General features: G+C 43.0%; 1 protein-coding gene across 1 annotated transcript in view; it reads left to right on the top strand.

Annotated features, from left to right (window-relative positions):
- The window catches only part of CPNE4 (copine IV), a gene marked incomplete at its 5' end in the record, with an annotated part of 34,534 nt that overhangs the window by 8,337 nt on the left and 11,834 nt on the right, over window positions 1-14,363 (top strand). The window contains 2 exons of the mRNA XM_010074869.1: window positions 5,990-6,044; window positions 13,289-13,340. Coding sequence (XP_010073171.1) covers window positions 5,990-6,044; window positions 13,289-13,340 — 107 coding nt within the window. The remainder of the gene's footprint in view (window positions 1-5,989; window positions 6,045-13,288; window positions 13,341-14,363) is intronic.

Here is a 14,363-nt window from a genome sequence, read left to right on the forward strand (position 1 = left end):
CTCCCTTACAAATCACCCTGCATTATGGACTGGATGCCTCGTTGGGCAAAGCGCAGGTCTGACTGAGCAGACAGTAACCGGGCCAGAACCAGAGCTGTGGTGGCGCCCCGAATGGGGCAGGCTGGGAGCTGGACCGCAGGGGGCAAGGCTGCGAGGGGTGGCACGGATGGGCTCTGGTCCCTTCCACTTGAACGGTTTTATGTAGCCCTATTCGATCATACAGATCATGTCCTTTATTTACCTAGCTCTGCTTGCAAAGCAGGAACTGAAAATGTTTAAATATTTCAAATGATTTCTGTATTTTCTTTGGAACTGCTGCTAATCCCTGTAAGCTGTTGCGATTCAGAATTTACTGGCATCAAGCCCTGCTCAGATAAGTACTAAATAATACACTCAGGAACATGATTCATTCATATGCTTTAGAAAAGAAACAATTCAGTTCATATTCTTCCAGTTCACTCCCTGAACATGAAAGATTACAATTTTAATTGAGTTTAGAGATAACTCTGTTTTGTTTGTAGCATTTGCCGTTTTCTCCCTTTTCCTTTCCCTTTTCCTCTCCCCTCTTCCCCTCTTCCCATGCCCCCTCCCCTCCTTCCCCCCTACTCACATTCACACTTTTTTCAATTACATGTGGAACAGGCACTCCTCTTTTATTTTCACAATTTGAAAATAATTTCTAACAGAGGAAAAAGATCTGATTTTATCATGGGTAAAGTATGTAGAGAGGAGCAGATTCACAGTTTTATTTTTTGAGATTGGAATTGGAAATGAAAGGCACAGTAATTGATTTTACTGTGCCCAGCATAGTACTTTAAAAATAACTCCCTGGTAATTCTGATCTGACCCAAAGCCAAAATTACAAGTGACAGCTTAATATCCAGGGATTCTCCTCAGGTGGATTCCTTGCAAGAATTTCAAAGAGCTGTAAATTTAAGCCTCTTGGCCATTTGAAACTAAAAGTGGTTTCTTAGTGCTTCTTTCTCTCCTCCTCATTCCCTGCATCGCTAGTACTGCTCCTGCGACTGTTGCTCCAGCATAACGTGAGCAGATTGTCCTGCTGGGACTCTCCAAGGTCAGGTCAGCAGCATCCGCACAACTTGCTGCATTGACTTCAGGAGCTTGAAGGGAAGCATGTCTGTCACTACGTACCAGAGAGCTTTTGTGAGCACCCATAAAGAGAGCCCCAAACAACTTGTGGAAGTGGCTAGCGAGAAGTTTGTCTTTCAGAAGGAATAAATGGCATATAGAATGACTTAGGCCTTTCTCCCTCCTATGTTTACTCCTTACATTTAAGAACTTAGAGTCCCAATTTAGATTTTTAGAAAGGAACTAATTTTCAGAGAGCACAGTCCTGGCAGCTCTTGTTTTCCTTTCTGAATACAGGTATTGCCACACTGGTGAATATCAAGCTCTATCTCCAGCTTCAGAGGAAGCTGCAAAAGACTCTCTAATGTCTGAGTAATTCATTTCACCCAGCGGAAGAGTTTCATCTGAATTCTCATCCTAGGAATAGCAAATCCCTCTCAGAATAAAGCTGAACTTCAGGTTTCAATTATGCTACATGTCAGAGGGCACCAGTGGTTAATAAGACAAGATTTTAAAATGTTCTTTATTTTGTCTCCTTCTCTTTCTTTTAGACATATTCCTTACCTTCCAGTAACACCAGGCTTTCTAGTGACACAGAAAAAGCTGTCATTATCTGTACCACTTACTGATTTACAAAACCTTACTATTTCCTCGACTGGTCTCTTCTCCCCTCTGCGCAGCACAGCTCCCGGAAACCTCTCTGCCCCTGTTACCGTATTGATCTGTCATTGCAGCACCTCTGGTTCCACTGGGTGTCTTGAAGGATGGCTGACTAAAGCTGAGCAATGTTCCAAGGGGATAATATGGGATATTTTGAGAATTTATTTTCTGCCGTGTGTTATGTTATAGCTGAGGTGTTACTGAGGGGCTTTTCTCTAACTGGTGGTATTTCTGTTTAGAAGACTGCAGTCTTGGAGTCCTGGCAATTCCATTTTGTGGGCATTGATTTACATTTACCAACCTGAGCACTGAACCTGAGCCCTCTCCCCAGTGTTACCTTTAGGGTATAACCTAGATCTGCTCAGTCTTTGATATCTTTCATTAATACGTGCCTGTTTGACTGGAAAAAATACCAGAAGTCATACACATCTATGCTTGCATGATTACTCATGGCCCTTATATAACCAGGTATAAAAGTCAAAGTCCAATGGCTTTGCTCTTTTGATCTTCATTTCAGGTACTTCAGCTTTTTGAGAATTATGCCAAGTTTATTTTTTTAAGGGACCAAACCAAAGAACAATATAAAATGTGAAGTAGACATGCCAGGGTAATTTTGTAAAGATTTTGCCAAGCCACGATCCTCTTTTTCTTACTTGATTTTGTAAAATTCAGATTTTATAGAACCAGCTTGTTTTTCCACTGGTGTGTCTCTCTCCTGTCCCTTCAGCAATCTGTCTCCAGCAGGACCGTGCAGGCAGTTTCCCTGCACGTGCCAAGAACTCTCTGGCTCGGTTTAAACAAAACAAGTCCAAGATCCAGATGTGGCCTGAGGCCAAGGACATGACACTGCCCATGTCCTGGTGTCACCTTTCTTCCTCCCAGCACAAACTGGTGGCAGCCAAACTGCCCTTTGGGAGGAGTGGCAAGCCCCGCTGTCCCCAGCACTGTCCTGGGAATGTCTCTGGGGCTGCTGGTGGCAGGGGCCAGCACTGTGCCAGGGAGGGTACTGACAGAGCAGGTCTGCAGACACCTCCCAGTGCTGCAGCCAGGCTCCCAGCCCTGTTCCCCGGTGTGAATGTTGCCCAAATGCCTGAGCTAGCAATGCAAAGGAAAACTGTTTCTCACTTTATTGAGTTTGAATTACAAAGGAAGAAGAGTCATTAGAGCAGATCCCTTTGCTTCTGAAATGCCAGATGAGGAAACAGGGCTGCAGTCTCTGATGCATGCAGTTCACCCTCCAGGCAGGAGAAAATCTTATTTTCATTTTCTGACTGTAGTTTCTGTCCCTGGGTGGCTTAACCCTTGACACAGCTCCCAGAAGCTGGGAAGCTGCTCTGCTTTCTGCTGCAAGCCGTCGTGATAGCCCCGGGTCTGGCAGAACAGCTCTGTCACACCTCTATACCGCCTGTATTGATTGTCCTAGAAGCAAGAGAATCCTTGGCTGCCCTTCTGGCTCACTTTCTCAGGGTGCAGGATAAGCAGAATGAGGGCAGCAGGCTCAGCTGATGGGTTTTTGCTCATATGACAAAGTGAGGGGTGGATGGGAAGACTGGAGAGGATAACTTTGTAAAATCTCACTAAGCCACTAAACTGCATACTTACAAAAGAGCGAGACCTTTATTTTAGCTAAACGCCTTGGTTTGTGTGATGGGAGGAAAAGTATTGCTCACATTGCAATTTTATTTTATTCTGAAAGGTGTCAGCCACAAATTTTGAGGTGTGGTCAGGGAATAACATGATTATCTTTTTTATGCAAGGGAAGTAATGAGTGATAATCAAAAGGTTCCCTTCTTACCTTAAAGATGGAGCTCCAGCAGCACACGACAGTTAATTCCTTGGTCCCAGCAGCTGGAATCAGAATACTAGAGGAATGTGCCTACATTCTGGAAAATGAGAAGCTTCCCAAGGAAAGTGTGGAGCTATTCTGAGTGGCACACAGGAGCAGACTCCAGGATACCTGTTCTCTCTCTAGAGCTCATGCACTGCTTCCCTCTAAAAAGCAGCCACGTGGAGTCCCATCCTGAGGCTGTACAAGATCAAGCTTCCCTCTTTCACCAGGCAATGGTAGCAGTAACGAGTGCTTGCTCAAAGAGGAGATATGGGAGATTCAGACATAAAGGCAGGTGTCCTGAGGGCAGTGGTAAGGTGTTCTGAGAGCAGAATAACACTGGGGGCTGTGCCACTGTGCGACTGGGAATCTGAGAGCATCACCACCAGAAGGGAAATGCAGACTGCTGGAGGTGTCACGTAGTGCTGCCTCTGAACTGCTGCAGAGCAGAAGATGGAGCTGCAGGTATGAGAGCGCCTGCACTTGTTTACACTCAAGAAATGCTGCGGTACAAATGTAGGCACGTGTGGGTGTAGGCATCTCCCAGGTTGGGTAATGGCTGCCAGCATCGGCTTTTTGGATTGCTTTATTGAACTTAGACACTTACATTCTACCTAAGTAAAATTCTGTTTTAGTCTTTGTTTGCTCTTGCCCAAAAGCAATTAACTTGCAGCTCCTAACTTGCAGCTCCACAGGGTTTGATTTTGTAATCCAGCAATGCTTAATCATTGCTGTAAAACAAGGTTTTTTCCTTCCCTCAGGTTCTTTGCTAATGGCTTCTTATTTGTTGCCCACTAAGTGTGCACCTGAACTCTCTGCATCTTTTTATATGGGCTTCCCCACTTCCAGGAGCATTTAATTGAAGCAAAGACTCTCAGCAGGTGGTTAGCATCAAATGTCAGCACCTACTTCCTTTCTGACATCTCTTAGAAAAAAATGTTTCATTACCATGCGAGAGATGTTAGTCCTCCTTTCCAAGACCCACTGTCACACGGTATAACATATGCTACACAGAACTGTGCTCCCAAGATTTATGCGGCAACTACATTTCGTGGCAGAACAACAATTGTGAGAGCTAATCCATAGTCATTGCTGCTTCCCAGTGATCTGGTGATTATTTCTCTATCCCACGGTGGCAAATTGAGCTTCAAGGGAGGCTTATTGCTGCTTTCTTTTAAACCCTTCTGTTTTTCTTTAGCTTGTATCAGGAATATTGTGGTGCCTTTCACAGCCTACGCCAGACTAAAGCCCAGCAGCTTTAGTGGGTGCTATTATCTTTCTTGAGTGTGTCTGGGAAGAGGATTATTCACTTGATACTTGGAGCGGCAATGTCTTGAACTACACAAAGAAAACTGAAGCTGCGGGTGTCTCTTGGGAATTTTTGAAAGTGCCAATAATGGCAGTAGGATCTCCACTTTTCTGAGGGCCATGAAACCCCATAAGCAGAATGGGATAAACCTACAAGGGGTTTGATTCATCAGAGCACTGGAGGACAGTTCCGCAGGGCTTCAGGATGTGTTTAGAATGAAGCATATGTTTGGGTGAATTGTTAACCTCCAGTGTGCGATGGAGTGCTTTGCTGACTCAGGGACGAGACATCCCTTACGGCTTGTTATTTTCCGCTTTGCCATCTGGGAAGAGGCAGCTCGACACCACGGGGGCTGTGTGAGACATCTTTGGGTGTCTGAAAGGGTGTTAACAGCCCTGAAGTTTCCAGGTTCTCTGGATCAGGAATTTTTGTTCCTACAGATCTAACTGGGGTACAACAACCTCCCTGTACTGTCCAAAGGCAAACTAACCATGGCACAGCGTTTGCTAGGTTAGCAGTCAACCTACGCCTAATTCAAATGATCTCATGTTTTAGTGGAACTACTAAAGATGCAGGTGGAACGCTTTACAGAACCTGCAGATATGGGGGCATGAAATTGCCCCTCTTCAGATATTTGAGGAAGTCTCTTCTGCACCTAGACAACTGTAAGAACCCAAATTTGCAAACGCTTTTTAATTAGAGAGTCATCTCTTCACGACACCCATTTTCGGAGCTGGGGGAGCACATCCCTCTTTATATGAAATCAGTCTGTTCCATGCTGTTCAGACAACTCACCCTCATGCTGCAGCCAGGTAGTGCAGAAGAGTGAGTAATACGGACCTGTTATTGCGTTTTGGGAGATATCTTGATCCCTTGGTATTTGCCAAATGATTTTAACTTCCCAAAAATACTAGGGGTTCACTCCTCCCTCCGGTCAGCACGCACCCCTCCTTCTTCAATCCAGGACCCTTCCAGTCAAAAGCCATTTCTGTACCGTTGTGCTGCTCTGCATTTTTGATGAATACTTACAGAAGAATAGCTGTTTATTGTAACAAAATGCATTTCTCTCTGGGAACTCTGATATTTTTTTATTCTTTTTCCAGTGACAAAATGTTCCCAGCCTTTGGATTTGGAGCAAGGATACCCCCGGAATACAAAGTAAGTGCACAAGTAACATTTTCTAATTTTCTTGGTTTATGAGGCACAGAAGGGAGAAATCATTCTGTGCAGAGTGGGGGCTAGAGAGAGCAACTCCTACTGCTTGTTTTCTTGCATCTGGCTTTCTCACCCAGTGATGCCTCACTGAAACCAGAAATCAAGGTTAGACTAAAAGTAGTTGTGTTACACCCAAAATACTTCATGCTACTGGCAAAGCTTTGTTAATGGATGCTAGTGTAGTAAGAGAGACCTCATTTTCTGAACAACACTCGCCAAGCATATTTGGAAGCTTTCCAAGCTTCACCAACACCAACTGATATTCTGCTTTGGCAGAACTGGTGTTTGGATAATTTCCTGACAAGTGATCTTAAGCAACTTAGAGACTTGCGCTGAACTTAGTAGCCCATGCGTGGATGAAGGGTCTTGCCCAACAGCATGAGCTGCCCCAGAGTCTGTATGTTACTGACCTCTCCAAGTAAGCAAATGGATGAATCGGGACCTTTGGACTTCGAGAAGTTTAGGAAAAGCAAGGGTAAACTTAAGAAGATGGGGCTACTTGCTTGTGCATTACATATGTGTGAGTAAACAAAGTAAGTCCCAAAGTAAACGGAGATGCAAGCAAGAGCCAGAACAACACCTTTAATCTCCACCACATAAAATTGTGACAGAAAATGACAAAGACAAAACAACATGACATCAGCTTACCAGACTTTGAAGAAGAACCACACTGTGGGGAGACTAGCCCCAGATGGGGACAAATAATTAGCTGGGTGTCTATCATGGGCACAGCCAACTGGAACGAGATTAGGAATTAACAGTCATCTGTGCTATTGTTCAGTTCCTCCCCATGATACCCTACACCATCCATACAAGCATCAGTCTTCTCAAAATCAACTGTGTCAACACTTTTGAGTCCCTGCTTGGCTTTGGCTGCACTTCTAAATTGAAAAACACACCCTTCAAGAGAGTGAAGAGTCAACCTTGTCATGGTATATTAATAAGTCAAGACCAATAAACCTGAAAATCCTTCAGTAATTTAGTCAACACTGGTATCATAAAGTTAATTTAAAGCCAACAATGATTAGTGGTTGATGTGGAACATAGCCAAGATGCATAGGAAACAGTGAAGAACTGATATAATTAAAAGTAACAAAGCCTGTAGGAAAAAAAAGTTCTCCTGACTGGTCTCCCTTAACTTCTTGCATAGTAACACTACAGACACCACAGCAACACTGCAGATCTCATGCTATTCAAATGTTCTTTTGAGCCTTTCAGTCAAAGGTATTTCAAGTGAGTGGTATTTAGTGAGATTCCAGCATCCTCACATCCTTCTACATGCTACAAGAAAAGAAATGTTTGCTATGCTGACTACCACTCCCCATGGAAAAATCCCCACCCCTGTGTTACACTAGTGCTTCAGAATGGTGTCAGTATGCCCCTCTGCGGGCTCTTCATGAAGCTCTTGAGGGTGAACCCCTTTAGAGACATGGTTTTATACATGCCTTCTACAGAATTTCCATTTCAAGAGTACACTGCTGTCTTACACTGACTTTATTTTCCCTCATTCCAGCTCCAGATGAAACACTTCAGCTGTTAGCAGAAAACCAGTAGTTTCTTAGTGGCATAAGGAATCTGTGGGAGTGAAGGAAGCAAGCCAGGCCAGATATATATATATAACATTCCTCGTCAGTCTAGAGATCTTTCATCTAATATTCAGTAATATGATCTTTTTTCCCCAAGTCCTGACAAATACACCACCCTGCTCCTTGATCTAAGTAAACCTCTGAGAGCAATATTCCCCTCTTGATTTTCTAACACATGAAACTTGCAGAACATGCCAGTTACTCCACAGCAGTGTCTCCAACCCATCACTTTTTTTTTTTTTTTGCAACAAGAAGTATCTGAGAAGTCTGATGTAAAAGCAAAGAGGTGGCAGATAATATGGACTCAAGACACTGCTGCAAAAGGTCACGGTGAAGAGGAGGAAAAAAAAGCTGAACCACGCAGACTCATTTCTTAGCTGGCAGAACTCAAAGGAGCTGAAAAACCTCAGAGCAGCACAGAACTTAATGTTGAAAGGAAAAGAAAGTTAGAGTTGTGTCAGCCCCGTGACAGGTGTATTGCCAGTAATGAAGTGTTCTTTCCTAAGGAAGAATTGCAGGCTGACACCTAGAGAGGAACAGAACAACTTGCAGTTTGTTTTAAGACAGTCCTGGTAATTTCTGCATTTTTAATGGAAACTTCCTTCACTGCTGATGCTGGGCAGAGTTGCTGCAGAGAACCTCCCTGCCGTTACAGAAACAGTGCAGCATCTTTACGACACTGCCCTGTGCTGTTGGGTTTGCTGTACAGCTAAGGGGCTTGGGAAGTGCTGTGGTCTTTGTGATTCCTGCACTTTTCAGAAGCTTGAGGACAGAAATATACGCAAACCTGACAAAAAAAGAACCAATAGAAGGATGTGTAATGGACCAAGGGAAAAAACAGCATTTGTCTCCTTGTCCACACAACCGGGATTTAGACATGGAAACTGGGCAGCATGCTCAAAAATCAAGTACAAAGGAAAATAAATGGCCAGGCTTTGCCAAGCAGAAATATTTACAATAAGGTCTTAGCCAGAGACACAAGCTGTCCAGCTCCCAAACTATTTGATTAATGAGCATTCTGAAAATAACAGCTTTTGAGCAATGGTTCTTGAAATTTGTTAAGTTTTGCAAAAATATTCAGACATTCCATATTTAATTTTCAGACTGGCAATGACTTAATAGCGTTCAATTTATTCCCAGATAAGTGCTCAACATTGTGCATCTCAGCATTCACACTTGTATGCACCTCTTGTTCATGGATTTTTGGCAATCTTTATTTAAATTAGTAAGAAAGCATTCCTAGACATACCTGAATTTATCAGATTTTTTGTCAGGTAGTCCCAGGATCAGCACCATAGAGGTTTCTGGTAAGCTGGAGCGATTTGGGACAGGGAGATTAATTTAAATGAGTTCAACAATCTAAGGAGGGGAAAAAAAGGAATGCTAATTTTCAGAATTGAGGCATCCACATTCAGCATTTGCAAAATGAGTGAAAAACATGGTTTATGATTCAAAGCAGCTTTTTATTTTAGAAATGGAAGTTCAGTTAGAGTAAAAGAGGTTTAAAAAATGTGGAAGCCAAACAGAATAACATGTTTTGATGCAACTTAAATAAAATGCCTTTGGGTAGTCCAAAAGCTTTCCAGTAATTTGCTTTATGATTTAGTAGGTTTTTATTATTTGTCAGATTCAAGGTATGGTTTTTGTTTGTGTTTTGAAGTTTCTATGTGAGTCCAGAGGACTTTTTAAGTAATCTCAAAACTTTTCATTAATTAGGAAATTCTCCCTTCCATTCAGCCTTAATTACAAACCTATTTAGCAAGGGCCATGCTATGAAGATGAATTTCATTACATCCCAATGCATGGGAAATACGTTACCTGCTATGTTAAATCAAAGTGACTTTTCCACTAAACTGGTCAAAAGAAGTATGGTTATGAGTCTCGCGAGAGTCTCACGGGCACCATCACATTGATGGACAACTGCCTTTCTGTATGCAGGTGCTTGTCGCTGTGTATGTACCGGCAATGGAGGCGCCGTACAGTGGTAAATAATAATCTGCCTTAGCAAAAATATTTTAAACTGTTTATTTAGTTGACGTATCCTCAGAAATGCTGTCATTGTAATCTACATCATGATGTATGGTAGAGCTACTTTGTTTTGCTTGTTAAAAACCTAGAAGAAATTACCTGAGAAATAATATGTTTCTGGTTCAGGAAGTTCCTGAACAGCTGTGTTTTAATAATCCCACATCCATGACGGTATCTGCTAAATAATTTATCTGGAGTCCTGCAGAGGGCTATTAATACATAGTCAGGTGCAAATTAATGTCCTTAGAGGCTTTGAGTGGTTTTTTTTGTGCAGCAACCCAGGTAATGTCAGGCTGATCACATATAGGCCCCTCTGCCCTCCAGAATTTCTCTCTCCTTTCCTTTCATGGATTGATTTTATGGATTGACGTTAAGAGGGAGGAGGAGGGCTGAGCAGAGGGTCAAACACATATTCAAAATTTCATCCAAGGTCCGTGACACTTACCTGGACCACTGTCAGCTCCTTTTCCCCATTAGTTTATCGGTTCTGGGAGTGGATGAGGCTGTGTCATTCGGTATTTAAAACTGCCACCTAGTACACATTTGGTTCTCTGTCCTCAGTATGGTTTGCCTTTCAGCCACAAAAGCCATTGCATGATTATTAAAAAAAAAAAAAATAAATGGGGGGGAGGAGGGCTCGTTACTTTGCACTGTGTTGAAAACAAAAGCATTGAATGCTTGATCCAGACCACCTCTGGACATGGGTGGCCTCTACACGGAGTCCTACCAGCTAGGAGCCAGGTTCAGTAAGTTCACATCAGTACATGTCGCGTGCCTGAGGTCCCTGTTGGTTTGGACCCTCTGGGATTCTGGCCACCTGAGGGAAATGAGCACAGGGGCAGGCTGAAGCACAGCTGATTTACTGAGCCCCTGAGCAGGGAATGAGTTCTGAGCATTTGGAGAAACTCTGCTTTAAAAATACCTGCTGTTGGCTTTCCTGGGGTGATGACTTCTGTTTGTGAACCATCACTGAGCTGCTCAAAGAACCTCTCTCCTGCACATTATACTTTAATCTTGTTTAAATTGTTGTGCATTTTTCAGAGAACACAGGAAACAATGCAGTACTTATGCATTCACTGTGTTTTCTGTCCTGCCTTCGGGATAAATTTTAATGCTGTTCTTGGTGAATCAGGATGACAATGCACGAGGGCCACTTGCTTGGAGAGAACAGCACCTATTGCTCAGACAGTTATTTTTTGGATCATTGTGCACCCTTACTAGACATGGGCTTTCCTTATCAGCCTGACTTGTTGGCTATGTTTCTCTTCAGTAATAGCCTGCGTGCTGTAGCTCTGAACCAGATAAATTGTTTGTGTAGTGTGATCCTGAAAGAGGTATAGCAACAAAAGCATCTAGCACGTGCTTGCATGTGAGATTAAAATGCTGTATTCATAGCTCTGGAAAAGAATTGTGATACCCCTTTTGCTATAATTTCAAATGCATTTGGAATAAATGAAATCACTGAAGATGCACAATGTTAGAAGAATCAGCCTGCCATGTATAAACATGCATAACAATCCCTCTTGCTTTTGAGATGTAGTTAGTACAAAATGCAGAAAGCCTAAAGGAAAAAGAAAGGCTATTAACAACAAAAAAAATCATCAGAGAGTGAAAACTCACCTAATCGTTCCTGACAGCCGCAATTACCTTTGGCCTGCAGCTGGCCACAAGACTGGCAGACCCCAGCTGGGCAGAGTGTGCCGAGAGACCCACCGAGCAGCCGGGCAGAAGGGCTCTGGAGCACCTCTGAAGCGTGTCTGACAGCCCTGCTCCTCTGTGCCCGCTCAGCGAGGAACACACGTCGTCGTGACTTTCTGCATTCTGTTCCATGGCAGCATTGGGTAGCCTGAATGGCCCAGGGAAAACCCTCTGTCAGAGGCAACTGGTACTTGGTGGAGACATGGCAAACTCCTGGCTGGGCTGAGCTGGCTGCAGACTTTTCAGTGAGTTTGTGCTTCCATCCTTTCGCATCACGATAGGAGTCCTGCTTTATTTAACGTCTTAACAAGTAACAGTAGGCATCGCTGTGGTGAGCAAGGCCAGCATGTGATGGGAAATTTGATTTCTCTATGAGAAACTCTCTTTGTCAGTAATTAGCCAACTTGTACCACTTCAACTTTACAGAAGCTTCTCTGTAATCACATATTTGATCTCTGGGTCTATAAGTCATAGAACAATTTCTGTGTTGTGTTGTGAAGTCATCTGAACCGGCAAATACAACACGGACATCCAACAAATAAATCTCTTTCTGCAAATAACCCAAGTTCCATTGTGCAGGGAGTAAATGGGTTGCTTTCCGTACAACTAGGACGGTTGGCACTGCTGAAGGTCCTACAGAGATGTGTGAAGTCTCAAAGGGGTATAACTGGAGTTAGCTGTGTAAATGCCTTCATGAATCTGGGATGATAGACCTGAGTTCAACTTTAAATTATGCATATTGCCTGTTTAACTATCAGCCATGTCCACTTTTTGCAAACCAAAAAATACATGTATATACATTGCAAGAGAAAAGTCGGGCTTCGTTCAAGACAATTTAAGACAAACAGGAGAATTAAGAGACTATGCTTCAGAGCTGAAGAGAGTAAAAGGAATCAAGCCTTCTGAGTGATCAAAGAAAGGAGCAAAAACAAAACTGGAAAAAAATAAAAAAATGCAGGCAAAAACAAACCTTAAAACCAGAAAAGAGCAACTGAACAAAGTTTCAGTCCCAACAGGTTTGTGCTGTGGATGCAGATCTGCCTGGAACCCGAGGCCGACATTGCCTTGCATTATTTGGGCATACAGAAGTCTTGTATTATTTTCCCCAGCCACTAGAGGTAAAATACATTGTTGTACTAGAAAATCAGTAAATTTTGGATTCACAGTCATTTCTCTTAGAAAATAGCTCTGTGGTATTTTATTACAAATTTAGAGAGAGAGAATGGGATGTTTATTAAATCTGAGGAAAAACAAAAGTCTTCAGGTTTTTTGCTATTAATTTTTCCCCAGCCTAATCCAATTTCTTAACGACCTTAGACTCCTTACATTTCTTACATTATTATTTCACAGTGGGCCCAGGTGAATTTCTTTATCTCTTTGGAGGATAAATTATTTCCCAGTAATCCCAAGGCCTTCAAATGAGGAACTGGTACCCAGGGGAATGCAGGACGCAGAAGCGGGCTGAGTTTCTGCTGTCAGTGCTGTGTCCCAACCAGCTTTCTGTCTCCTGCAATCTGAGATGCTGAGCTGGGGAGAGCTGCTGACATTTACATCTCAGCAACAGGTCCCTCTTCTGTGGCCGGCATTGACAGCCCTGTCCTGACACCGTATTTTTATGATTTCTCATGTACTTGGGTGGTTTTTGTTTGTACTATTTTTTGTTTTGTTTTGTTGTTATTGACAAGTTTTATTCCAGTTCTGTTATTTTCTTTCTGCAGGGAGTTCCAGCTGGGACTCTATTTCACACTTAATGGCTGAAAGCTTGAAAGATCTCTGGTTTAACAGAGAAAGAATGTAAAAGGTGCTAAACCACAAGTCGTCTTGGAATAATTTTTCTGACTACAGTCTTCTTCTCTTCTTTCCATTTATCTGCAGGTATCTCACGATTTTGCAATCAATTTCAATGAAGACAACCCAGAATGTGCAGGTAACGCTCACATTAGGCCAGACTGCTGTATTTCTGCTGTGTGTAAAATGTGCTTGACTTTTTACACACCTAAGTACTGTTTAAAGTGTTTGTTAAAGAAAGCAGCCAGGAGTTTCAAAACCTGACAGACTTCAAGCCATCAGGCTTAGCTTTAGAAACCTTAGAAGGAGACGCACGTTAATTTCCTGAAAAATAGGTTCTTTTGAAAGTACACCATGTTGGACACTCAGCACTTGTTCTTCCCCAAATCACCAGCATTTCTCACAACTAAAGTTGTGTTTTCTATATTCATTCCAGATCTTCAGCTACAGCAACATTGCAGGTTGTGCAGCTGAAGGCAGGACATGCACAGACAGGCTGAGAACCTCTGGGATCAAAGGTTCCCTGGGTTTAGTGGCAGTTCTTTGGCCAGACTCTACAGCAACAGCAGCTTGCTGCAGGTCAGCCCAGTGATGCCCAGCACCCAAGGGCCAGGGTAGCCACTGAGGACTGCTGCGTGGGAAGGAAGCACACTTTCACAATAGCTAACGCAGCAGGAGGCTCTGTGAACACAGTGTAAGATACTGGTGTGTTCTAGCAACAGCCACTAATCCTCGGTAGCGCGAGGCCAGAATCATATAGCAGATGCTGCTGTATGTCCTGTGTTTGTAAGTGAGGTCTGCAGCAACTGATGCTGTCTTTCTAGAGTCTGCTGCCACAATTCACACATTTTGTAAAGGAGAATAACAGGACAGTAATCTCTGAACAGTATGACAAGTAATCTTGGACTAACACTCAGTTGAGAGTCTTGGTCAGATGATCGGTGCGGTCTAAAACCCACAGGTTATTATATCCCTTATCTTTCTGCTACTGCCCAGACACTGAAATGGGCATTTCAAAATGCTCTTCCTGTTCACATTTTTTAGCTGCTCCTTTCAGCCCTTCTTATTAGTGGGTTTCTTTCAGGCGTGGTCAGCAGAATATGTTCAGGATGAGAATTAAGATGACAAGAAATTAAGAGAGGACAAGAAATTCAAGGGAAAG

This window comes from Pterocles gutturalis, unplaced genomic scaffold (assembly GCF_000699245.1).
Source record: "Pterocles gutturalis isolate BGI_N339 unplaced genomic scaffold, ASM69924v1 scaffold48197, whole genome shotgun sequence".
Taxonomy (NCBI): domain Eukaryota; kingdom Metazoa; phylum Chordata; class Aves; order Pterocliformes; family Pteroclidae; genus Pterocles; species Pterocles gutturalis.